The sequence below is a fragment of the Pelophylax lessonae genome (assembly GCF_965119305.1).
Source record: "Pelophylax lessonae genome assembly, chromosome: 4".
Classification (NCBI taxonomy): Eukaryota; Metazoa; Chordata; class Amphibia; order Anura; family Ranidae; genus Pelophylax; species Pelophylax lessonae.
Window position 1 is genome coordinate 455,645,866 of NC_138771.1, and position 27,203 is coordinate 455,673,068.

General features: G+C 44.0%; 1 protein-coding gene across 1 annotated transcript; it reads right to left on the bottom strand.

Moving 5' to 3' along the window:
• Window positions 1-4,722: 4,722 nt before the first annotated feature.
• LOC309552700 (zona pellucida sperm-binding protein 4-like) lies at window positions 4,723-16,290 on the bottom strand (the record flags this gene model as incomplete). Its single annotated transcript, XM_082253626.1, has 12 exons — window positions 4,723-4,868; window positions 4,960-5,073; window positions 5,187-5,265; window positions 5,339-5,489; window positions 5,563-5,752; window positions 8,961-9,088; window positions 9,162-9,259; window positions 10,271-10,461; window positions 10,802-10,960; window positions 11,676-11,769; window positions 12,391-12,512; window positions 16,116-16,290. 12 exons carry the CDS (start codon window positions 16,288-16,290, stop codon window positions 4,723-4,725), a joined length of 1,647 nt encoding a protein of 548 aa, XP_082109752.1.
• Window positions 16,291-27,203: the final 10,913 nt, after the last annotated feature.

Below are 27,203 nucleotides of genomic sequence, written 5' to 3' on the forward strand. Positions count from 1 at the left end.
TCAGATTCAGTGGATAAAAAATGTGTATTGCAAACTGCATAGGCGTGAACCAGGCCTTACAGGAAACTACCAAAGTGCTCAACAGCACCATGGTTGTTCATTGAAACTACAAGCCAACAGCTGCAAAGGCTGTCAGTACTTGTAATGTCCCATTCACAAAACCCTATGAATTAATGATGAGGCTGGGCACAGCCACATTATTTTTCAAATGGTCACTGGGGGAGGCTGTAGCTATTGAAACATGTTCCAAAAGGTAAACTTCTCCTTATGGCCCCTTTCACACATACGGTCCCTTCAGTCACGTTAAAATGTATCAGTTTTCCATCCACTACCAATGAAAAACAAACAGTTTGTCCGTTTACATCAGTTTTTCATCCGCTCCGTTTGACTGATGAAAAATAGGGCATTCATCCATTCAAAAAAAAAAAAAAAAGCCATTGGCAGAAGCAGATAAAAAAAAAAAACAGATGTTAATAGATAATCATCCGTTTTTACATAGAGCTGCATTGATGTCTGTTTTACATCTGTCAACAGATGGATGAAAAAACAGACCGTTTGTGTGAATGGGGCCTTAACCAAGCTAGCGGTAAACCCGAGCGTGACTCGGGGTAGGAATTTCCTGCTATTATCGGTATCCCCGAGTCACGCTCGGGGTGAATGGGCAGAGCTATGCAGAGAGCGCAGCGGAGTATCTTACCTTATCCTGGCGATCCAGCGATGAGCTCTCATTGCTGTGACCGCCAGCCGAGATCTCCGCCGCTCGTCTGTCGGTAGAAGGACTTCCTAGTTCCGTTCCCTGCAGCAGCAATGCTGCATGGGAGCGGAACTAGGGAGGGAGATTCAAAAAAAAAAAAAAAACGTTGCACAAAACAGACACATTTTATATTATATATACCTATACACACATATAAAATTATATTATTGATTTGATTATAATTCATGCGTATATATTATATATAATATATAATGCATGAATTATAATCTAATCAATAATATAATTTTATTATATTATATAATAAAATTATATTATTGATTCGATTATAATTCATGCGTTTGTGTTTCAAATTTATTACATCTGGGATGTCTACTAGACTCTTGTTTTGGTCAGGTTTAAGTCAGTAATTATTAAGAATTGTAGGCCTACAACACATAACGCCAAATTTCCATGAAAAAAAATTGTACCGCTTTTGGTACAGAATTCCTGACAGAATCATACCGCCAGGGAGGTTAAGCACCTTAGGTGGGGCAAAATATGTTCGCACAGAGAGGGGTGTTTTCCATCAATATGCAACAAAGTGGTGCTAAATGTGAACCGGATTCATTTTGATGGTACAGGTATTTTTCATGTTCTTAGAGCTGAATGGGCCCTTTGACTGGTTTAATCAGACATCCCAACTTGCAAAAACTCATTTCAGGGAGGCGGCACTCCTTCCCCCACCAATTTAACACAACGATCAAACAAAATCAGTGTACAGACGTTTACATCTTCTGAGAGATATTAACCACTTAAGCCCCGAAAGATTTTACCCCCTTCCTGACCAGGGCCTATTTTGCGATTCGGCACTGCGTGAATTTAACGGACAATTGCGTGGTCGTGCGACACTGTACCTAAACAAATTTGACATCCTTTTTCCCCACAGCTTTTTGGTGGTATTTGAGCACCTGTGCGATTTTTTGATCATGCGCTATAAACAAAAAAAAAAAACGTCAATTTTGCAAAACAATAGTTTTCACTTTTTTTATATGAAATTCCCCCAAAAAAAAGTAAAAATCAAAATTTAACATTTTCGGCCAATTTGTTTTATGCTACATATAACGCAAAAAGCGTATTTTGATTGGTTTGCGCAAAAGTTATCACGTTTACTAACAAAGGGAAAGATTTGTCATCTGTTTTTTAATGCGTAATGGCGGCGATCTGCGATTTTTTTTGCGACATTGCGGTGGACAGATCGGACCCTTGACACTTTTGGGGTTACCAGTGACATTTCTACAGTAATCAGTGCTATATATATGCACTGTTACTGTAAAATGACACTGGCAGTGAAGGGGTTGACTTTTGAGAGGGAGGGGTGGTGTGTGTCCCTAGGGGCGTGATTCTAACTGATTGGCTGTGGCTTGAGGTGTAGGAACAGTGATCAACCTACACAGGGGAGAAGGACAGGCGGCTTGTTTACATTAGCCACCTGCCTTTCTCCCTCTGCACCGGACGATCGCGAGTGACCGGCGGACATTGGGTCCGCCGGTCAAATGCGGGGGGGGGGGGGGGGGTTCGGGAGCACGCCTACGGCAGCACGCGCTCACTCCCTAGGCCCTCACAGGCTAGCGACGTAGTAATACGTCGCTTTGCCTGTGAGGGGCTGACCACCGCAGTAAATAGTCGTGCGGCGGTCGGCAAGCGGTTAAAGGCACACTCTAACCACTTCAGTGATTTGAAGTGGTCATGGTGGTAGGAGTCAGAAACACTGAACATGCTGGGATACTTACAATTATGCTGTACTGCTGGCTGGTACTGTGGGTACTACTGCAGCTAGAGACAGGTCATGATGACATCAAGTTCAACTGAGTACTCAGGAGCAGCACCACGCTTGTATTAGAGGTTTGCTGTATTAGTCAGTCTCATATTACTTTCATATTACTCTGCCTGTGACTCCCTCAGAGTGTCAGGATGGAGCCAGAACTATACAAGAAGCATCAGCTAAATTCTGACAGCTCAGCTGAGACACAGACTCAGCAGCACCAAGGACATTGCACGGCGCAGCCCTTTAGTGTCGAAGTCACAGGCGAGAGACTTGATATCTGCTTACTGATCAGTTATTTGTGCTACTGAACCATACCTGGGAATTTGCCAGATTTGACCCCAGCATTATCAGATTTTAGCTCCAGTTGCCAAGTTACGATGAAGGTTGGGTCTCCAGATTTTATGGCTACCAGGCAGGAACCTGCTAAACGGCACCAGAGAGGTGTTTGTATGTGCTAAGGTGGTATACTATGTATGGTGGTTGCCATACTATGTATTGAGGGGCGGCTTGCAAAAGAATTACAGGAGGTGCAGTACGTGGGGCTCTATATACTTCTGACTCAATATGTACATTATAGACCCAAGTTTGAGCTCCTCCCACTGTTGTCTAGTACACTAGTAAGTTTTTGTTCTAAAAGCAGAGCTAAATTAAAAAAGCCAAGAGCTCAGGAATAGCCACTGTACTAAGTATCCAAAATTAGTACAGCAATCTCCCCTGATGTTCTATTGTGTTCTGACAGTGTGGACTGCTCCTCTACCACAACACTTCAGTCAAGCTCTTAACTATTGGCTGAGAGTGCTAATTGGAAGACCTTTTTCTGTCATGCCCCTTCAATAAACGCCAGCTGACCGCAGTACACAAGCTGAATGTCAGCTGGTTTCTGTTGAACCAGCTAACGATGCCTGGCATTTGGCTCCTGTGTACTGGGTTTTAGTGCAATTTTACCAAACCCACCATTTGTTGCAGTGCACCACACCCACAAAGGAGGGTTCCAAGTATGTACATACCACCTGCAGTCAGTGAAATACGACATGCTTTAGCAATACAGGGTACTGGTCAACTCTCTAGCCAGAAGGGACATGTACACTGTGCAAGTCCTTACCTAAACAGAACGCACATGCCCCAAATCAAGCCACCAAATTCAGAATTTCTTCAAATGGATGCAAAGATCAGCAACACACCCCCCATAGACCGGAACTAGGAGCATAGAGCACCATTTGAGACTCCAGAAGAGGTTTGGGGCAATACCATTGCACAGAGCAGGTAATTAAACCATCTGTTAAAAAAAAAAGCCAAGTGCATTTCTGCTGGTATCAGCAAGTAGATTTCTGTAAGGTTGAGAAGTGTTCATGCACTGCAGACATCTACTTGTTATTTTACACATAATATTTGACAGTGGGATTGATTTATTAAAACTGGAGATTGCTGGTGCAGCTGATAGTAGCCAATCCAATTTTAACTTCAGCTTTCAGTGGTGTTTTCGCGTGCTCAACGCTTATTTAGCGCATGCCCATTTTCCAAATTAAATTCTGATATGACAAGTGAGAACTATAAATCTCCCCCTAAATAAAGCTCTCAAACCTAGCAAAAGACAACAAGCTACAAAAATAGTGTTTCACTGCAAAAATTTAAAACCAAAAGTCCCATTCACACCATTTTGTAGCACTTAAATTTTGCAACATTGTTGCATTTGGGTGCTGTATTTGTGGGAGACTAAGCGCCGGTTCACATTTGTGCGATGCGGGAACGCTGCGAATATACAGCGTGTTCCCGCATCGCATCAACACCCCTGGCAGTTAACCATGCCATATGCGATACGCGATACGCTGGGTCAATTAAAAGTTTTAACGACACCCCCCAGATGGCATATCGCAGTGCAATCTGAAAGTTAGCACAGAATTGGATCGCACTAGATTGAACCGGCACTTAGAGGCAGTATGTCACGCACAAATTGGAACTGAGTGGGGTTATTAGTACACAGCTGCTATAATGATTTGCAAAATGGTGGTGTTTCAGCCACAGTGCAGAAAGTGTTTTAATATACACCAAGATTTGTAGGTTAAAATGGGTTTTGGGCTGAAACCTAGAAACTGAAAGGGCGAACTGCTAGTTTCTTCATGACACAAAAAAGTTGACATTTCGTAGGCCTTTCTAAAACCATGGTAGGAAGGACAGACCAAGCCAGATAAGAAAGTTTTTTTATTTAGGCATTTGTGGTTTTAAAATTGCATGCTTGGCTCCTGCTACGTATCCAAAAGCCTAGAACAGCTACAGCCACAGACCCAACTACCCCAGCAGTTACTAGTGCTCTAACCAGGTCCAATGTGGAGTACTGTGAGGGATTAGTACCTGCGGGGAAAAAAAAAAAAAAAAAAAAAAAAACAGTTAAAGTGTACATCCCAAATATGGAAGGAACCCCCCCACCACCACCTAAGATTACCTTCAAGTTTTAGCATTTCTTTATCATGCTCAGAAACAAATGCAACGGGTCCTTGAGAAGTCACTGTGTTCTTCAGAGACATCAGATCCTGGTGTTCAACCATAGCCATCCTCCCTGAAACAGCATTTTAGGATTAAAAATACAAATTAGATCTTTCCTAGATCAAGCCGACAAGGGTCTCTTGTTTGAGGGGTGAAAAACCCTGGGCTCTGTATAAAAATACTCACTTCTCCTTTGCCCACAAGAAGCCACACAGTTGTCCATGGTAGAAGGCACACAAACCGAAGCACTGCAGTGAAAGTATACCTGCAGACAGGTTTACACATAGTTAAACTAAGGGAAGAGATTGGGGGGGGGGGGTAAAATTATATTTGCTTACCAGGCCTTCAAGGGCAAGCTGGGTACTGGAGTCAGTGAATGTGAAGGTGTTCACAACAAAACGCTTGTAGTAGTTTGGTAGAGGTACAGCCTGTGAAGCAGTTCCAACAGAAATCAGCCTGCTAATGTAGTTGTCTCCATCAAAAGGGCAACTGAAAAATAAAAAAACATTAATAGAGTTGTGCACAAAAAGGTATTCTAGGTAATCTACTACAGATTTCCCACCTGTCAAATAATATGGGCCATTGAGGAAGGAGTGTAGGATCTGCAGAGTTGGTGGCCCAGCAGTCATTTAACACAAGGACCAGGTTTGGGTCTGTTCTACGTATGATGCGGACCTCCAGGTAGACTGGGTCTCTGAGCACTTTGACCACAGGATAGTCCCCCTCACTGTAGTATGATGCATAGGCAAGATCTGCATTACATGAAGAATAGTTAGTTACACATACAAACCCACAAGAGTTTCCTCCCCCCCCCCCCCCCCCCTCTACCTTAACTAAAAGCCTCATAGCATACAAGCTGTATAATGGGCATTCTACATACCAGCTAGACTCCCCCACCCCAAAAAAAAAAAAAAATTGACCCCCATTTAACAGTTCACAACACCACAAATAACAGGGTTTTTACATGTGCACTGCAGTGCCTTTGATAGGCAAGGTCAGTTTGGTGGTTTTGCAGGCTAGCTGATGTTTTGCGATGTGCACCTTACTGTAAGAGCCAGTTATGGGTTGGGCTGGTTAAATGCATTAGCATGCCATGTGCAGGAGTGAAGAGAAACAAAAACCAGGTTTAGCACTGCTGGATAATACTCTCGGGTCCCCCTGGGTTACTGTTAGCAACACTAGCATTCACAGATTAACACTTTACTTCTTGGCCTAGTCAATGATCATTCCAGGGGTAGGTAGTTTTATTAGGGATGGGAGAAGGGAAGAGTGGGATACTCCAAATTAAACTATTCACAATGGATGGGGACTCCCGTCTGACGATGCAGCCAGGCTGCAGATTCACCTTGCCACTAGATGAATTTGGTCAAGTCTCTTTACAGACGACTTCGTTGGGTAGATTATCTTTAGGATACCTGCCTAGTATCCCTTCACTCCACAGACTGACACCAGTCCTCTCACTATACTACACTGGGGTGGCCCCCCTTAGGTCTAGACACAATTCCCTGTACTCACGATACTGTTTGAGAGTCTCCAGTGTCTCGACCCCTCCAGTCAGTTCTCCTGGACCTCTGGGTTCAGTGCCTTTCCATTGTTCCCCAGGCCAACTGCCTGTGCCCACGTGCCACTGCTACAGAAGCAGCTGCCATCCTCCCTCCGGGACTCTGCTCACCAGTGAAAGACCCCGCAGAACATGTGCTCCTGGCTTTTACACAGTATCCCAAAAGGCATTGAGACAGCCAGTCTATACCAATCACAGGGACCGTTATCAAAGCCTGTGTACCCATTGGGCAGGTTCCTCCCACTGTCCAACATGCCTCCCTATTGGATCACTGAAAACCCCATCTAGACCCAATGAAACACACTGATCAGACCCAACTCACAGATCCTGCTCTCCAGTAGGCAGAAAGCAAGATCTATTTCCCTGATGCTACTTTGATAAGCAGACAGAGCCAAAAACTATACTCGCTAGCACCTACCTAGGAGGGTGCTACAGGCATATTTCAATGTTAACATGTGATCAGGAGGAGACATAGTAGACAATGGACCCCAAGCTCCAAATTTCTGGCATGAAGATTGAAGCATTTTCAAAGCAGGCTAATAAACAAAAAAAACCCAAACAGCCTTAGCACAAAAGACACCTCAGCATTTGTTTTAAGGGAGAGGTCCTGAAGGGTTTAGAGACCCCAGGATATCGATTTGAGTGACTTTACAGCAGTTATGCTCAGCCACTGGGCCACCGCCTTCCTCCCTCCTGTCTGCTCAACAGTTAGCTTCTGAGCAGATGAATGCTGCAGTTTGGTAGGGGTGCACTGCCCTGCTAGCTCCTGGAGAGCAATCACTGGTTAATGCAGTAGAGGACTGAAGCTAGGCGTGCTCCATAGTGAGGCTGGTAAACAGACCCCCAGTCACCAGAAATGAGAGCCTGGTAACAGGCAAGTATGAATGCATAAAAGACCCCCCCCCCCCATACAATGTGTACAGGCTCAGTGATCACACTTTCCTTCTAGTTTGAAATATTGCAAGTGTGTATGGATTGTTTTACTTCATGTGACAAGTCCAGATATTGCAAAGAGGTGTGCTCCAACATACATTACAAACCAAGCAGAGACCAACTGGAAATTGGTGCCAACATTTAGGAGAACCTTAAAAAGGCATCTTCACACTTTTTGGGAGCCCCAGTAGTACACACTTTTCCAGCCATGTCACACTGTTTAGCTAGCCAACTTACCCATAGATTACATATTGTAGCTTCACCTGCTTCTGGTGATCAGAGCCAAGACAAGGAGAGCATGAGCTGCTTGAAGTGGCAAAACAGGTTCCTTTAGGCTCCTTGCACACCAGAGTGTCTAGCCCCTGTACATTCAATCTTTGCATGTTTTACTGCACCTAGGAGACACAGAGGCAAAGTCCAGCCTGTCCCAAGTTAAAATAGGCTGCAACTGGATGTTGCTGAATGCTGAGTTTGAATTATATGCAGCCTATTAGGCACTCATTTTGCCGTTAGACCAACCCAAAAGTGCTCCCATTGGGAGAGCTGCTTTGGAACTCCTTGGTTGTACACAGGATGCATTTTAAGTTGGCCAATACCATCTACTGTCCATCCCAAGGGCAGACTTGGTCCACCTGGGATGCTGCGATTATGCTGGAGGACTAGTCAGGATGCCTGTGGGAGGTGTAGGCAACAGCCAGCTCCAATGCATACTCAAATGATGCGACTTTCACCTCCGCTAGGCTGATTAAATTCAATAAAGCTGCTATGCCACTTTTCTTGCATTAGTCCTACGCCAAAGCATTTGCATTTGGCGTAGGACATGAAGCATTTGCAACACAATTCATTCTGAAAGTGACTTTTGCACCAAATTAAGTTCTACAATATGCCTTTTTTTATTGTAGTGCATTGAATGTGCCAAACAGTTCATATCTTTTGAAAGTGGAGCCAAGACCAACCTCACAAAATCTGTCTGCCCCAGTTCTCTGTACAAAAGGGTTCTCTGCTTTTAAAGTGTGCAAGACAAATTCAAGTACAAGTTCTAGACAGGTACATGGATTTAGTACATGCTGTACCACTTTAGACTTCAAGACCCTTCAAAATCTGTATATGCCAGCCCTTCTGAAAGCCAGGTATCAAGTCAAGACTAGTCCATTCCCATTGTGGAAAAAGGCACCAGGCTGAAGCGGTGTGTCAACTGTATGCAGACAGTATCTATTGAGGGAGGCATAATGGAGAAGTTGCACTGCAAATTTTTACCACTACGCTCGCTAAATTTCTCTTTATGTACAAAGTTGACATTTGGATGTGGCACCTTTCCACTACAAATTTTTAGAGATACAAGTTACGGAAAGATCCACTGCAATGCTAAGTACTGAACTCTGTTAATGTAACATTAGACCAACATAGTCTAGAAGAAGAATGTTGGCTTGCTCCTGGCATTCTGTTCAACAAGTAGTCAATCTCACCTTGTGCAATCCTCATTTCCAGCTCAAGAGGTCCAGATGTACTAACAGGAAGAGGTGGTGGCAAGGTGTTCACCGTCACAGCCAGCGGTACAGTACCTGTCTGAATGTAGCTGCAGCGCACAGTCACCCTAGATAAACAGTAGAGTAACAGTATTAGATACCATCTCTTTACTATGCTTTTAACAGGTTTACTCCTCTTACCTCATTGTACTGTCCCTAGTGATAGAAGATCCCTGCCATGTCTGTATTCCTCTTACAGCTTCAATAGTGGTCTCATAGGTCATTGGACTACCAGGCACCTGGTATGAAGTTAAGAGGAAATGCCATAACAAGCAGGAAGGGACCTTTTTAAAGCAAGCACAATCTAGCATTTTTTTTTTTTTTTTTTTTTAAGTCTTTGCAGGTGATAAAGAAATTTGCAAAGATTTATGTATGCATTAATGTTTAATGCATGTTCTAGTTGACCATAGGGTAGGTTTGATTGATGCAGTACAATACAAATGTGAAAGTTTGAAATGCAAGGAGAATGTCCTATAGAAGCCATCTCATGACACATCACCAGTCCAAGTTTAAGATGAAGTGGTCATTTATCTTTACCATTTTGGGTAGTGAAGCAACCCATATTCAGCTTCACTAAGTGACATCACAGCACGAGTGAAGTCCCTAATTAGAATTGCAGAGTTTAATATATTTGGCTGAAACTCGCAACAAGCATCAGTGGCCCTCCAGTCTGTCCCTTGTTTCAAATACTGAATTGATGTGTATGTGCAAGAGGTAAATCTTGCTAGTACCATGACTGACTAAAAGTAATGCCTCGTACACACGCATAGATTGGCCGGGAATTTTCTGCCAACGTACGATCGGCCGTTTTTCAGCTTGTTAGTATGATGCTTCCGACAACCGACTCCGACTTTTCGGCCGAAAAATATCTGTTGTGCAGGCGATAAAATTTGTTGGCCGTCAACACAACGGCCGATTTTCCATCAGTCAGTACAGACTTCGGCAGACAAAAATCTGATGAGCAAGACTGGGCATGCTCAGAGAAGAAAAAAAAGAAAAAAAAAAAAAAAAAAAAAAAAAAAAAGAAAGTAAACCAGCACACGACATCACTTCAGAAGTAGATTTTTGTTGGCCAAAATTCGTGTGCAGTCTAGGCACATTCCAACCAACAAAACCCTACTCTGGACAAAAGTCGGATTGGTCGGCCAATAATCGTTGAGTGTGTACGAGGCATTAGTCATGTTAGTTACCCGTGTCACGGCTTTTCAACCCCAAAACTCCAACTGACCCAAATATAGTGTAATACCCACCTGATATGCAGTAGCACAGGATAACGGGAATCTAAACACAGCAAAGGAGTCAGTTGTAACCACTGAAAGCTGGGAACAGGAGGACTGGTCCAAACCAATCACATTGACAGAGTTCAGAAGCAGAGATGGCGTGGTCAGATATTTGGACACTGCAATCACCATGCGATTATCAAGAGAGCACTGCGTAGTCACTGTAGGAAAACAAGGTTTGTCAATATATAGATAATAAGTCTGAATATTTTGTATACTAGTCCATTTTGAATGGATGAATCCACCTCAGATTGTGGTAAAACAAAATGATACAATCTAGAACAGTGCAAAGGAAAGTCTTATACCGAGTCTGGAAAGGTCTCCAAGAATGGCTTAGTTCCCACCAACAGGGCACGATAACCAAGGAAAACATTTGAAAGACTAGATAGCATGAAAGAACCAATATTTGGTCAACCAAGCCTGCTCTAGAGGGGACTTCCAAGTCTAGTTTCCATACAAGCTGGCCAGAGTCAGCTTACTCACCCCCCCCCCCCCACTTACATTTGTTGCCAAAGAAACAGGGCATTGTAGCATCATTTGGGGAATAGCAGCATCCCATCGCCTCACAGATGTCTCTGGTTACAGGGGTTTCAGCACAGGCCAGTTTGTCCACTTGTCTGATGGCAGAGCAGACGTCAGGGCTTGGGGCATCCATAGCTTCTAAACAAGAAAGAAAAGCTTACAATGACCAGTACGTCTACTTACATGCATTTATAACTCCAGGACATAGCCTACACGCCTGCATCCCATCTGCTGTATGCCTGCTGTGGAACAGCAGACTATTTGATGCAAGTTTTTGCTTCATTGTTTTTAATATACATGTACATGTTTTATGACCATTTGGAATATACTACACTACAAAATATCCCTGGCTCCATGTGGTGAGCATTTTTCATCTAGTGCACCCACAGTGAGAATAAGGATGACCTTGTAACCTTAGGGAATTTCTCCATTGGGATTCGTTTTAAGGCTTGGCTCCGTATGCATGTAGTGGAGGATTGGTGTGTCATTACGCACAGGCTGAGCAAGCTCCCATCACCCTTTTCTGGGCTTCTTGTGTGAATCGTTCTACTCTCAAGACACCTGTGGAGTACTTTGCTCTTATTCCATTGGATATTATGATTTGTGGATTTGAACATTTGTTTTTATTCACATTTATAAACTACTATTTAGTGCTGCACTCACCCCTTGATAGTTAACTCCCAAGAACGCTTGTGTTTCAAGTTAAGGGAAGAATCTAAACTACTAGGTTGTTCTTGATTTCCCCTCACTGTCCCAGTGACCACCCAAAGTAGGAAAAGAGCCATAGACTGCTCATTTCAGGGGAAAAGGACATTAGGATTCCCAATTAAAAAGACTACATGACTTATGTTACCACTCTGTATGGGGCACTTTTTCTCCATCTTGTGTTGCTCAACTGTATCATTAACAATTTCTTCTAGAAGCAGGACCATCATATACTCTTCATCCTATCAAAAAGGAACAATTTTGTTAATAGTATGCATTATACAATTGACCAACTAAATTCACTCATCCCTGGAGTCTCAGCCTGTTCTCTCAAAACCTGTTGACCTATACTTTAATACTTCTTTATTCACCAAGGACTCATGAATTAAATTTTTTCCCCCTTGCCCAATACAAACACATAAAAACCTAAAACTCCTCCCCTTCCCTCATCATACAGGTCCATTCCAGCATTATGCGTGTAGAGCCAACATTTTAGCTTAAGTAGGGAAGAGTCAAAAGTTCATTATGAATGGGATATTCCTTTCATTTACATCCTGGAGACACAACAGGAGTGAGGAAATGTATACTTATGATCCCTTATGACATGGTCACCAAACTAGGAGGAAAAACTGATGAACAGCGACTAAATGGTCCATCACTGCACTTATGGAAATGGTCTTCACCAGGAAACTGCAACAAACATGACGCAAGTTCATTACTGCCTACTTAAAACTAAAGGTTACTAGCAAGCACAGCTCAGAACTTTTCAGAATTCCAATTAGGACAGCTGGCCAATTTTATTTGAGGTTTGAGATGGCCCATGACAGGATAAAAAAACCTGAAGTCTATTATGTTATGCTTACCACTTCTCTTATGTAGCATCCATCATAGGCAGCACTAACAACCATTGTGTTATTAGGTCTCTGTCCTACCCAGAGCCCGCAAGCAGAATCATTTTCTTGACGCTGAAATTCATCCTGGGAATCTGAACAGAACATGACATGTCAGCTAACAAGATTCATTTCAATTAGGGTTTGACATAAAGGCCCGACTAGCATCAGTGTCTTTTCACATACCACACATGATAAGTCCAAGACTGGACGTCAGAAGCCCTCCACAGTATTTCAGTCCTCAAACCCAAGCCTGTAGCTCCCCCCCATCCACATCTTTAGGCCTCAATTTATATAGGCCTACATCTGTGCAAAGGGCAATGTTTGCATGCAGACAGTCCACATCATGTCTGTTTGGAAGCAGCAGCTGTTTAGACCTAGCCACTGATTTCAATTTGACAGTCATACAGATGTGGGTGTGAACACCCCCCCCCCCCCTTAATCGCAGACCATGTGCGTTCAAGTTGTGCCTGCATGGCTGTCAAATTGGAACAAATGGCTGTGACTGTAGCATCCAAATAGATAAAAATAGGACTGCGTGCAACAAAGACATTGAGCAGTTGTGTATCTCAAACAGGCATACATAGCCATTTGCACGGATGTAGGCATGTGTGAATGAAGCTGGATACACTCCCAACTTTTGTGGTTAGATTTCCTTCAGATTTACCTTTTCTATGTAGTGCAAGGGCCTGCCAGATTGCATACAAATTGAAAGCGTTTAGGTTTGACCTCATATTATATGGTTTTGGCAAGTCTAAAGGAAAAAGTCTTCAGAAAATCTTATAGTGTGTATGGCCCACTAGGCTAGTGTGAAAGTCTGCCGATAATTTATCATCCGCTCATTTTAGGTCCTCAGACAAATAACACCTGTAGCACATGAAAAAGAGCATCTTGTTTTTTATGGTTTCAGTCGCTGTATGCAGGCAGCCTAGTCATGTCTATTAGAATGCAATGGCTGCACAATAACTTCTTATCCCAGGATGACCGCTTGTTTGGGGCTGCTCACCAACAGTTGTGTCCATGCAGCATCGCAACAGGCATGAAGGAGTTGCCTGCACACAGCAACTGAAGCCAAACAAACAAGTTGCTCATTCATGGGCTACAGATTTCAAGCACCCATCTGAATGGGCCTAACTGACCTTGGTGATGGAAAGACCCTTACCTCCATAGGGTGGGTTTGCAAAGCTACAAATTTGAGGCCTTTGAAAGGCAGGAGACATCAATCAAGCATAGCACAACTCCCAGCCGTTTTGCTGGATATGGGGGACTATGGGTCCCCCTGGGTTACCGCTAGCAACAGCACATTTAAGCATGTTTCTCCAAGTGTGAGCACTGAGACAATGACCAGTCCAGTATCTGGGTTTTTGCATTTGGTAACTTGGATAGGAGAAGGATGAGTGGGATACTCCTTTGGCTCAACTATGCACAAATTGCTAGGGACAATAGAAAAATGCCGATTTGCACTGACTTGACGCTGGATGCCGGTTAATGCCAATTAACGCTGGCCTGCTGCCTGTTAACGCTAATCTGACTTCTGACTGCTTTCCTGAATGATGAAGTCCTCTTTAGGCTCCCTTAAGCACTCCTTGTTGAGGTAGCTACATGTATACTCTGCTGCACACTTCAGGGCCCACACCGACACTCCCTTTCACTCTTATCTTCACTGGCACCTCCTTTTCTAAGCCTTCTCTACTGGTTAGCTGGCTCCCAAATTCTTTTGACCTTCTGGAGTGGTCCCCTGGGCGGCTTCAAGTACTCAACACTTTTTCCCCAAAACTTCTGCCCAGTATCTCCACTTGGTCCCTCTCTGCAGCCTAGCTCAACCTTCGTCCTCTAGGCTGACTGCCCAGGACACCTTCTCTAGCACTGACAGGAGGAGAGACAGCCGTCCACCTCTTGGGACTGTTTCCCGCAAAAGACGCCCTGTCACATTATCCCCTCAGACTTATAACTCATCCCAGGGTGCATTGCAGCAAACTCCACCCACTGAGACAGCTATAAGCCCTGGTGTGCCATTGGCTAGGTTTCCTCCACGGTCCAATAAGAGCCCTCATTGGAAACAGTGGAGAGACTCCCCAGACCCAACAGATCACACCTGGAAACATGCGACAGCCTACCTAAAATGATCAGGCCCCCCTGATAAGCAGACAGGGCCACATATATGTTTTTTCCTAGTGCCTACCTAGGAGGGTGCTACACAAGCATATAAGAATGTATGCCAAAAATCATGCTGCCTTCCATTAAACATTCTAAATGACAGTTTGTACATTTGCAACCTAATTCTGAAATTCAGGGAGCAAAAGGCCAATTTTGCAAAATATATAATTTTCTTTATAGTACCTACACAGTCAGATCATACATTAAAGTAGGATAAATTAAGAGGTTTATAACCCCTGCAAGGTTTATCCTTGCCACTTGTGTGTCCCATAGCCGAAACCGGAAAGGAGAGGAAATCCCAGAACTAGACCCCCCCATTACTTTTTGTCAGACAATACAAAGTTTGGGATTCTTGTACTTTCAGTGATAAACCATAAAACAGGACAGAGGGTGGATCTCCCAAATAAGGAGACACAGCAAAACCACCCAACAGGGGTTCCAAACCCTTACCACTATCCAAAACTAAAAAGCCCAATACACATTAAAGTGGAATAGGGAATTACTCCCACTGAGCTATTGCATTCGTACGTACGGCAGGGAGACTTCCGCCATAGCCGACAGGGGTGACTGCAGAAATTTTACAAAAATTGGCAGATTGACTTCTGTACAACCAGCCTGTCCATACACTGAAATTCAGCTGCTCCCTGCCAAACTAGACAAATTTTGATCGGTGTATGGCCAGCTATAAACAACCCATTCACACTTTCATTAAGCAGAAAATTGAACATTTCTGCAGTGGTGGCTGGTGCTCCATCAGTAGGGGGGGGGGGGGGGGGCACAGAGGGCAGCAGACAGACAGATTAGGGGGCCAGATGCATGGATTTGGGGGGGGCAGCGCCTCCACACCCCTAATGGACTGGTCGCCACTGCGTTCCTGCAGGAGATTCAGCAGGTTAGGTAGGAAGATTTAAGCAAGCAGCCATAGGTGGAAAGCCCCATGCAAAGAAACAAGAGGCTGTCAGTGCACACAATTGTTTGCATATATTCAAACCTGTAGCAGTTATAGGGTTGCCTCCTCATCCCTTTAAACCACAACACATGTGAATTACACAGTTTGAGGCCAATATAATGCAGATAAGGCACTGAGTTTAATTCCCATCTTAATCAGCCACAGAACCAGTGTAATTAATGTGTCCTGGATTAAAGGGATGAGGTGACAACCCTAAGCAGTTACCTGCTGATGATTGGCCCTGGACACAAATTTGATTACATGCAAACAATTGTGTGCACTGGAAGCCTCTCATTGATTTGTGTGCGGGGCTTTCCACCCACAGCTGCTTGTATAAATCTTACCAAGTCTCCTACAGAAATTTGTGTTATAAACACCCCCTATGCTTGGCAGTTTCAACCCTTTTACCAATGACCAAGCTAGCTTTACAATTTTATTAAAATTTCCCTTAGATTTACCTTCAACTATTTAGTGCAAGGGCCTGCCTGATTGCATACAAGTTGAAAGCATTTAGGTTTGACCTCATATTTTTGGGTTTTGGTAAATTAAAAAAAAAATTTGCAAAGCAAAATCCGTTTTTAAAATCACTTACCAAGCACAAAAGCAGCACCTTTAGCAGAGATAGAAAACGACAACTCCATTTTGTTGGGAGCACAGTGGAGATGAGACGAACTATCCCAATATCCTTTCGCATCACACATGGGCCATGCCAAACTGCAACTCCAAAGCAGCAGCGCTAACCTTACTCCCACCCTAGAATAAAACATTTTTTTGTAAGTTGCTTCTAATGCTGAGGCTTTGCCCTAATCAGAGATTTATAGTCTGGATAGAGGGAAGGGCTTCAACCTGTTTGATCAGGGAGTAATATGCACACAGGTGATCTTAATACAATTTGGCTTCTGGCACAGGCACCCCATCCAGCCCCTCTGCTGACAGCCTGAAGTCTATGGCCAAGGGTCAATTCACACTATATACTGTGAAAGACTTTTTACCGCTTTGTAAAATGTCTGTCACCACAGGGACACACAAGAAACAATCGGTTCCTATGTGTCCCAGTTACACTACAAAAGCAGCTTACGGCTGTGCTGCAGACCTGCTGCATTATATCGCAGTTCATCGGCCCGAAGGGCCTGGCAATGTACAGCAACTCAGTGCATCGTGCTGCTGTACATTGCCCTAAATGATATTTGTACACTTCAAATAAAATTTGTGCAAAAAAAAAAAAACGGGATTCGTGTGATATACTGAATCACGCACCACACTGCTCCCTACCACAGCTGGCAACGGAGTGGTAAAGCGCTTCAGCAGATCTCTGTTGCTGTATGAATACAGCTTGAACGATCGCTTAGCTCCTCTGAACACCTTTTCTCCTTTCAGTAGAAAAGCTGCTTAAAAAAACTGTAAAAAATAATTTATTCTGGCCATTACAATGCATACAATAGTGATGTTTTTTTTTATTGTAAATGCTTGTTAGGGTAGGACAACAGAGTGGTTGCTACGTCATCCATGTTTCCCTCCTCTTTGGCCACAAGCAAAGGTCACATGAGGGGCCTAACCCGAGGTGGTTTCTTCTGTGCTACACTAGGCACCTGTAGCAGAATTAATTTTACTACACATGGGGTACCTTTACTTTTGTGCCATTCTCATCAATGCCCTGGGACAAGGCTAAGGCCGCCGTGGGGGAATATTCGATTCGGAGTATGAACGTACACCGTGTAGACTTTCACTATAACTGTCCTCCAGGTAACTCTTCGGTTCCCGTGACAATGTACAACTTCTCTGTTATTTGCATTTATGAGGGACATGCTGAGCCATGTCCACATTCATTCATCCATTCCCAGTAATGGTATGCGGTCCCGCCGTGCAACTAGCGCCAACTCCATGCATACACTTCACTTCACTTAACTCTTCCATACCTGGGCATAGGCTGGGGACCTCTGTGGCACCAACCTGCTTGTCAGAGACATTCCGATTATAGGCGGATGCGCATGCGCGTGTGCAGGAATGCACGCGTACAAAGATTCGCCAAATGCGAACGCCTATGCGCATGCGCACACGTTAGCTGATTTAGCATTGGCACCTAAATGGCTTAAAAGAAGAAAATGGTTGCACGCCACCACGGAATCCAATGAAGAAAAGTTCCTTTAGTACAAGGTACTGCAGGGTAGGACAGTAGATGCATTTCACACGACTACTACGTGCTTGTTCACTAGTAGTGATCAAGCCTACCCTGCTGTACCTTGTACAACTTATGTGAATAAAGGAACTTTTCTTCATTGGATTCCGTTGGTGGTGTGCGACCATTTTCTTCTTTTATGCTTCTCCTGGTGGCGAGCTGAGGTTCAGCACCCACCTTGAATCGTGGACTTTGGCTAGCCTGAGCAGGGTTATCTCTCTTCATTGCCTAAATGGCTTATATAAGGGCAGCAGCTGCACTTGTGCAGTGCTGTCTGATCTGCAGCTTTACCTGAGTTCTGTTCCTGTGCCTGTATTTGATTCCTGTTTTGACCCCGCTTGTCTGACCACGTTTGCTCATCTCCAGTCCTGACCCCGGCTTGCCTAGACTCTGCTATATCTGCTTTTCTGCCTAATATCCTGCTGCCAACCTTTGCCCGTACACCGACTATTCTCTGCCTGCTGATTATACCACATCTGAATATCTATGACCCATCCGGCTTGTCTGACCATGCTCCAGTCTTTTGCCTGCTCCTTCCAGTGCTTGGTGACGTTGTCCTGTAACCGCTGTGCATCCGCACTAATCTACCTGCTTCTTACTGCTGCTCAGCAATCCAGTCCTGTCCAGTGACTCATCGGCCACTCATCTCGGCTGCCAACAGAAGACCAGCGCAGACACTTTTACCCCACTGCGCTCTCGCATCCACTGTTGCAACTCCAGTGGTGCCTGAGCCAGGGCTGTACGAGAGGTCTCCCTCTGCACGTCAGGCTCTGCTATAAGGTATGTGACACTGCTCCTGTTGCTATGGGAGACAATGAGAGTGCCGACAAAAACTCCCTCTTGCAAGAGGCTATCCCACCTGTCTCAGGCACATGATTAACCACAGGCTGCTTGGTGAACTTCCATTACCCTAGGTAACCACTTACATCTGCACACTGTATTAACTCTTGTACTGATGTCTTCCTACCTCAATGTACCTTAGTGACCTGAACTGTGGAATGGTGCCGGTTACTTACATTAAACCCATTTAGCAACTTCAAACCAGGCAGAAACAAGGTTTCAAAAGTTTTACTTGAAAAAGTGCAACATATTACAAAGTCCAAATACAAGAAACTGTTCCAAAACAAAGTGCACAGACTTTCCGTAACATCCCTAGTCACTAACTCAGTCTTGTGGCTGACCCAGCATGAGTCCATTTGTGTCAAAGTCCAAGGTGGCAGTATCCAGGGTTGGTATCTTCAGGGCTGACTGCAGGTCCCAGAAATCCCTCTGCGCTGTGGAAGGCTTCTGAAGCCAGACGTTCATTAGCAGGCACTCTGGACTCGGCATGACACAGCAGGCTGCGTCATCAGCAGTGAGAACTATAACGGCAGTAGCAAACCCAGGGATCCAAACCGCTGTCCCTTTTATAATGACACAGGACCAGTGGACAGACCCAAGAAGCCCGCCAAGAAAAAGCCAGGAAACATAATTATCTCTATCCCTCCCGACTGGGGCAGCACATAACTAGGTTGAAATAGGTAACCTGCCTACAAACCAAAAACCTTGCATGTTTCATTTTATTTGAAACTGTATTAAGCTAAAATTGGAAGCTCACGCTTTATATAGTTACATAGTCAGATTGAAAAAAGACACAAGACCCTCTAGTTCAACCAATAAAAAAACAAATAGAAAAACTGCATAAAAACAAGCCTATACTCTCTGGTTCCAAAATAAATTCTCTTGATCCAGCGCTGTGCCCGGTTGCAAGTCTTCTCTCGCCTTTTCTGGCTACAGCCTTTGATGAAAGCAGCTGGAGCTATTGGTTTCTGCTGCTGTCATACAAATCCTTTGAGAAGGGAGCAGAGGGAGTGGCCGATCCATGCTGTGTGTGTCTATGGACACGTACAGCCCAACTCGGGAGCACACGCACATGGGTGGCCACTTAGAAATATTGTTGCACAGAGCAGGTACGTTCTTTTTATTTTAAAACAAAAAAAATCCCTTTAATATCACTTTAATCTAAAATGAATTCCATATTGTTCAGGTAGATATTGACATGATACTGGGCTTTGATAGAATTTGTCTTTTTCTCTATGGTTTCTTTCATGCCAAAAAAAAATAAAAATCTGTGTTTTCAACTTCAAATACGGTACCTCACAAAAGTGAGGACACCCCTCCTATTTTTGTAAATATTTTTTATATCTTTTCATGTGACAAAACTGAAGAAATTAGTGAGTGTATAGCTTGTATAACAGTGGGTAATTTGCTGTCCCTTCAAAATAACTCAACACACACCCATTATTGTCTAAACCACTGGCAACAAAAGTGAGTACACCCATAAGTGGAAATGTCCCAATTGGGCCCAATGTGTCAATATTTTGTGTGGCCGCCATTATTTTCCAGCACTGCCTTAACACTCTTGGGCATGGAGTTCACCAGAGCTTCACATGTTGCCACTGGAGTCCTCTTCCCCTCCTCCATGACGACATCACGGAACTGATGGATGTTAGAGACCTTGCTTTCCTCCACCTTCCATTTGAGGATGCCCCACAGATGCTCAATAGGGTTTAGGTCTGGAGACATGCTCGGCCAACTTCTTTAGCTAGGCAGTGGTCATCTTGGCGGTGTGTTTGGAGTCATTATCATGTTGGAATACTGCCCTGCGACCCAGTCTCAGAAGGGAGGGGATCATGCTCTACTTCAGTGTGTCACAGTACATGTTGGCATTCATGGTTCCCTCAATGAACTGTAGCTCCCCAGTGCCAGCAGCATTCATGCAGCCCCAGACCATGACACTCCCACCACCATGCTTGACTGTAGGCAGCACACACTTGTCTTTGTACTTCTCGCCTGGTTGCCGCCACACACGCTTGACACCATCTGAACCAAATAGGTTTATCTCGGTCTCATCAGACCACAGGACATGGTTCCAGTAATCCATATCCTTAGTCTGCTTGTCTTCAGCAAACTGTTTGCAGGCTTTCCTGTGCATCATCTTTAGAAGAGGCTTCCTTCTGGGACCACAGCCATGCAGACCAATTTGATGCAGTGTGCAGTGTATGGTCTGAGCATTGACAGGCTGACCCCCACCCCTTCAACCTCTGCAGCAATGGTAGCAGCACTCATATGTCTATTTCCCAAAGACAACCTCTGGATATGACTCTGAGCACGTGCGCTCAACTTCTTTGGTCGACCCTGGCAAGGCCTGTTCTGAGTGGAACATATCCTGTTAAACCGCTGTATGGTCTTGGCCACTGTGCTGCAGCTCAGTTTCAGGGTCTTGGCAATCTTTTTATAGCCTAGGCCATCTTTATGTAGAGCAACAATTCTTTTTTTCAGATCCTCTGAGAGTTCTTTGCCATGAGGTGCCATGTTAAACTTCCAATGACCAGTATGAGAGAGTGAGAGCAATAACAGCAAATTTAACACACCTGCTTCACGTTCACAACTGAGACCTTATAACACTAACGAGTCACATGACACTAGGGAGGGAAAATGGCTAATTCGGCCCAATTTTGACTTTTCACTTAGGCGTGTACTCATTTTGTTGCCAGCGGTTTAGACATTAATGGCTGTGTGTTGTTATTTACAGAAGACAGCAAATTTACAATTGTACAATTGTACAAGCTGTACACTCACTACTTTACTTTGTAGCAATGTCATTTCTTCAGTGTTGTCACATGGAAGGATATAATAAAATATTTACAAAAATGTGAAGGCTGTACTCACTTTTGTGAGATACTGTATATATAAATACATGTAATAAAGATATAAAACCATGATGGTCCATTTTGCTAGGTTGACAGTGAGGCAAGAGTTTATATTTCTTTGAGAGTAGCAGCTGCCATTCTCCTATCCAGGCACAATAAGGAATGAAACCTACAGTATATTTGACACACATCTTCTTTGTTAATGCTTTCCTAATTATGCAATACAACATCATGCTGCTGCCATCTAGTGCTCAGTTTGCAGAACAAAACACACTTCCACCATCTAATGCAGCATTTCTGAACCTCCTTAACCACTTCAGCCCCGGAAGTACTTGCCCCCTTTCTGACCAGGTCCTATTTGGGGTTCGGCACTGCGTTACTTTAGCGGACAATTGCGTGGTGGTGCGACGCTGTACCTAAACGAAATGTACGGCTTTTTTTCCCCACAAATAGAGCTTTCTTTTGGTGGTATTTGATCACCTGTGCAATTTTTAATTTTTGCGCTATAAACAAAAAAAGAGCGACAATTTTGAAAAAAAAAACAATATTTTTCACATTCTGCTATATGACATTCCCCCCAAAAAAATGTAAAAATCAAAAGTTTTTTTTTTAACATTGTAGGCCAATTTGTTTTCTGCTACATATTTTTGGTTAAAAAAATTGCAAAAGGCGTATTTTGATTGGTTTGCGCAAACGTTATCGCGTTTACTAACTACGGGAAAGGTTTATGTCATTTCTATTGTTTTTTTTTTTACTAGTAATGGCGGCAATCTGTGATTCTTAGCAGGACTGCGACATTACGGCGGACAAATCGGACCCCTAACTGACATTTTTGACACTTTTGGGGGGAACAGTGACATTACTACAGTAATCAGTGCTAAAAATATGCACTGTTACTGTAATAATGACACTGACAGGGAAGGGGTTAACCCTGTGGGTGATCAATGGGTTAAATGTATGCCTCATGCTTACTGACGTGTGTGTGTGTGTGTGTGTGTGTGTGTGTGTGTGTGTGTTCTGTGACAGGCAGAAAGATCGCAGGTTCAGCTATGCTGAATCTAGTGATCTCCTCCTGTCTGTCACTGAGAAGATCCGTCTACTTTGTTTACCTAAGTAGGCGGGTCTTCTCACAGTTTCCCCGATGATTGGGGAACGGAGGCGGCAATCGCTGCCTCTCCTCCTCCGGCTCGACTCCCACTGTGTCTAAACGAATCACTAGGAATCCAGCGACGTAGACAAGGGGAGCCGCACTGCCACAGTAATATTACTCTGAGCAGTCGGCAAGTGGTTAAAGAGGAGCTCCAGTCACCCCCCCAAAAAATGAAAAGTCAGCAGCTACAATTACTGTAGCTGCTGACTTTTGTTTTAAGGACACTTACGTGTCCAAGGGTCCAGTGCTGTCCTCACCTGAGCCGAATCATCGATAGGCTTCAGGTCCAAGTGCCGGCATTCTAACTAAGGTAAACCAGCAGTGAAGCCTGGAGGCTTTACAGCCAGCTTCCCACTGCGCATGCACAAGCCACGCTAGGCTCTGTGAATGTTTTTTCAGTCTTCTGAGACCTGTGATGTGTACCAGAACGCTGGAGGGAAGGGGGGAGGCAACTTCTGCTCGGATTGCTGGGCCCATTCAACTAGAAGTGGGAGCAGTATCTGTCAAAACCAGGTACCCGCCCCACCACCAAAAAAAGTGCCAAATGGTAAAAGAGGGAGGGGGGAGAAGGAAAACAAACGGAACTTCCCCTTTTGGGTGAAGTACTGCTTTAACATGAAGGAACTCTTGCTTTTCAATCTTAGGTAACACCTGCTAAAAATGACTATACTGATAGCTCACTGAACATTTACATTACGTCAGTGGGAAGAATCTCCTCCTTACAGATAGTCAAAAAGATCACTGATGTCCATGTTCCCATCTCACGCTTAATTTGCAGAACACATCAAAGAGAAAAATAAATCATTATGGTGTGGAGGTAAGCGCCCATTCAGACTGGCGCGACACAACTTGCTGGGGCGACCTGTGCACCGCGACCTCGGCTCGACTTGGAGGGACTTCATATAATTAAAGTCAATGCAAGTCGCCTCCAGGTCGCCCCAAAGTAGTACAGGACCCTTTTTCTAAGTCGGAGCGACTTGTGTCGCTCCTATTAGAACGGGTCCTGTACTATTCAATGGCGAGCGACCAACCGCGACTTGTCAGGCGACCAAGTCGCCTGACAAGTCGCGCTAGTGTGAATGGACCTTATAGTGAAATCAAAAAACATTTGAACAACCCATGCATAGCACAGTAAAACCTTCTTTGAGAAGTAGGTATTCACATGTCACATTCCATCACATATCTCAAAGTAAGAGGATACCTCATTGCAGGATAGTTGGTAAAACCATGCATATAACTCCTTTATTCACCTATGTCCAACTGTACATTCAGAACCGCTGGTGTTCAGTGTATAAAGACTAATTTTATACAGCCCTCTTTTCCAAATTGCTTACATCTGATCTAGACTTAATGGCCAGTACCAGTGCAGTGCCTGGAAACCATGGCTTCAATGGAGTAGGCTTTAAGCCAACCATACATGGATCGGAATTCAGCCAGTTCAGCAGCTAGTGGCCAAATTTTGATCCATGTATGGGCACGCTGGTTGTACATAAGCCGGTCTATTGATTACCTTGTGTACAACCAGCCTGTTGGATTTTTCCCAAACCATCAGTGCAGCCCGCTATAGCTCCCCGCTGTCAGAATACAATACCTTAGCGGGAGAAATTCCCCCATCCTCCTCAAATGTGGGGATGGTGGAATCGGACAAGTCGCACAGGTGTGAAAGGGGTCTTCATTTAGGAAAGATGTCAGAATCTTGATCAAATGGATTCCAGAGTGGCTAAAAGAGCCCACTGAAACAATCACAAGAAAAAAAAGGTAAAGAGAATAGGCAGGAGAGTTCTTATAGTGTAGTAAATAGTAATAACCAAATTCTCTGGCTATTATTGGACCTGAGAAATAAAAACAGATGTAACCTGAAAGAACTCATAAAATAATGCAACAAAGTAACACGATATATAGAAGTGGGCAGATATAAGTTTAGGGGGACCAAATGAAATTCTTTTTATATAACTGTATATAAAAGGGATTCATTGTATAACCTTTTTATGCTTAAGTTCTTTAGTTCAAATCAGGAGCGATTAGCCAAGCATGACAAGGCTGCTCCTCCATAGGCACAGTACGGTAAGTTGGCGCTCCCACCCTAGGACAGAAATGGCACTTTTCCACTGCAAGTACCGGCTAGTACCGGCTCGGCTCTACTCGGCCCTGCTTGACCCGGTTTGCTTTTCCACTGCGGTACCGCATGGTATAGTGTCGGAACGGTTCGGTACGGTACGGTATAGGTTTGCTTTTCCACTAAAGTAGTACTAAAGTTAAGTGGGTGGGATAACAACGGGGTGGGTGTGATTCTCTGACCAATCAGTGGCTAGTAGTGACTGCATTCAAAGGATTGTGGGATATGGTACCAGTTTGGTACCTGTTGGAACCACAATCGAGTAGGTACTGTTTTTTCAGAGCCGTACCGTACCGTACCGTTCAGTTCCATGCAGTGGAAAAGCAAACCTATACCGTACAATACCGAACCGTTCCGACCCTATACCATGCGGTACCGCAGTGGAAAAGCACAAAAGCGTGCTGAGCCGGTACGGTTCTATGCAGTGGAAAAGCGCCAAAAGTGTCACTAGCAAGATTGCCAAGTATAAAAATGTAGGGAAAAAGACAGAAAAAGGAAAAGCAATAGCACAATTATAACAATCGTCCAAAAGTGGGCTTTAATTACTGATCCCCCACACAATTTACTACTAATATTTTTTATAGGAAGTGGCTTTGTCATTATTTGAATTTATAATTAAGAACAGATCTACACACACACATAAATATATATATATATATATATATATATATATATATATATATATTTTTTTTTTTTTCAAAGGAATAAACAAATATATATATAATTTAAAGGATCATTTCAGGCAGGAAAGATATCAGCTGTCGTTGTACATTTCTAGTCTATTGAGTTCATCTTTACATTTGAGCTTTAGAAGTACCTGTCATTTTTTGTCAAACTTTGCTCAGAGAAGCTATTTTGATTTGCAGTTGCTGATTTGCAGTGTACTCACTATAGGTTCAGAATACACAACCGGCACTGGCTAAGCTTGAATAAAGACAAGAAAAAAGCTTTGTGTTTCAAGCAGGCCTTTCTCTTTAAAAAATAATATACAGGTGTAGCATAAAGGTAAAAAAAAGATAATTAATTATATTTTGTGCACACCTAGAGTTGTTTGCCAAAGAAAACAAACATGGAGGATACCAGTGCTGGCTTCTCCTTCCTGGAATGTTAGTTGCTTGGCTGCACTGTTGACCATTTTGCTTTATTACTTTTAGTTGACTCGGAACAAGTGTGCTAATAAGGTAAGTGAGAGTATACATGTAGGCAGTGCCGTATCTTGGCCTAGGCCAACAAGGCCCAGGCCTAGGGCGGCATTTTGACGGGGGGGCCAGCAAAAATGCTTTTCCCCGCACAAAAAAAAAAAAAACCAGTCTCCTCCCGGCTCCCGCACAAAAAGGGTCCCCTGCCAGCTTGCGCTACACTTTTAGTATTGGGCCAGTCTTATGGGGCGAATTGTGCAAGAGGGCAGGGTCCAGGAGGCAAATCAGTCTGGCACCCCCATAAAGCAGTCACACTGCTACCTGCTGGATTGATAATAACGGCGGATGAGGCTGCACTGATGGGCACAAGGTGGCACTGATCAGCTTCACTGCTGGGGCTGCACTGATATGCTGACCTGATGGGCACTGATATGTTGCACTGATGGGCACTAATAGGTTGCACTGATATCCACTGATGAGGCTGCGCTGATGGTCACTGATGAGGCGGCACTGATAAGCTGCACTGATGGGGCAGCACTGATGGGCACTGATATGATACACTGATAGGCTGCACTAATGAGCACTGATAAGCTGTACTGGTGGCCACTGATGGGGCTGTACTGATATGCTGCACTGATGGGCATCAATGAGGCTGCACTGATGGGCACTGATGAGGCTGAACTTATGGGAACTGATGAGGCTACACTGATGGGCACAGATAGACTGTGGTTGTGGTCTGTGGTTTACAGATCACAGGGGGGGTCATAAAAAGGAAGGGGTGTGGTCTTTACAGGAAGGGGTGGGTCATATTTAAATTAGGGGGGGCACAGGTTTAGTCAGGCCTAGGGCAGCACAAAACCTAAATACACCACTGCATGTAGGTCTAGGTCTAAAGCTTTTAAAGCACTCCAGTGTGTAAATGTTGAACACAGATCCTAATGGGAGCGTTAATTGCCACTCTAAGCAAGCTACTAGCAGGCTTCAGCAGGATTTTTAACAAACTTCAAGAAGTGCTGAAGCCTGCTAGCAGCTTGTTTAATGTGGTATTCAATGCTCCCATTAGGATCTGTGTACAGCATTTACAAACTGGAGCTAAATGGTACTTTAAAAGCTTTAACACCACTTGCTGATAGCTGTGCAATGCTTTGTAAAAGTTTGCTGTTCACCCTGCTAATATACAAGCTGAAGCCTGTGTGAAACAGGCCAAACCCATTTACTAACCCTAAAAGTAGCACTAACCCTAATGGTAACCCTAGCATCACCGTCATGCCAGTCACCTGGATCTGTTGATTGCAAAGCTATCTCACACAGCAACAGGGCCTAAACAACCAGCGTGCCCCCTTTCAATGCAGAGACCAGCGTGCCCCCTTTCAATGCAGAGACCAGCGTGCCCCCTTTCAATACAGA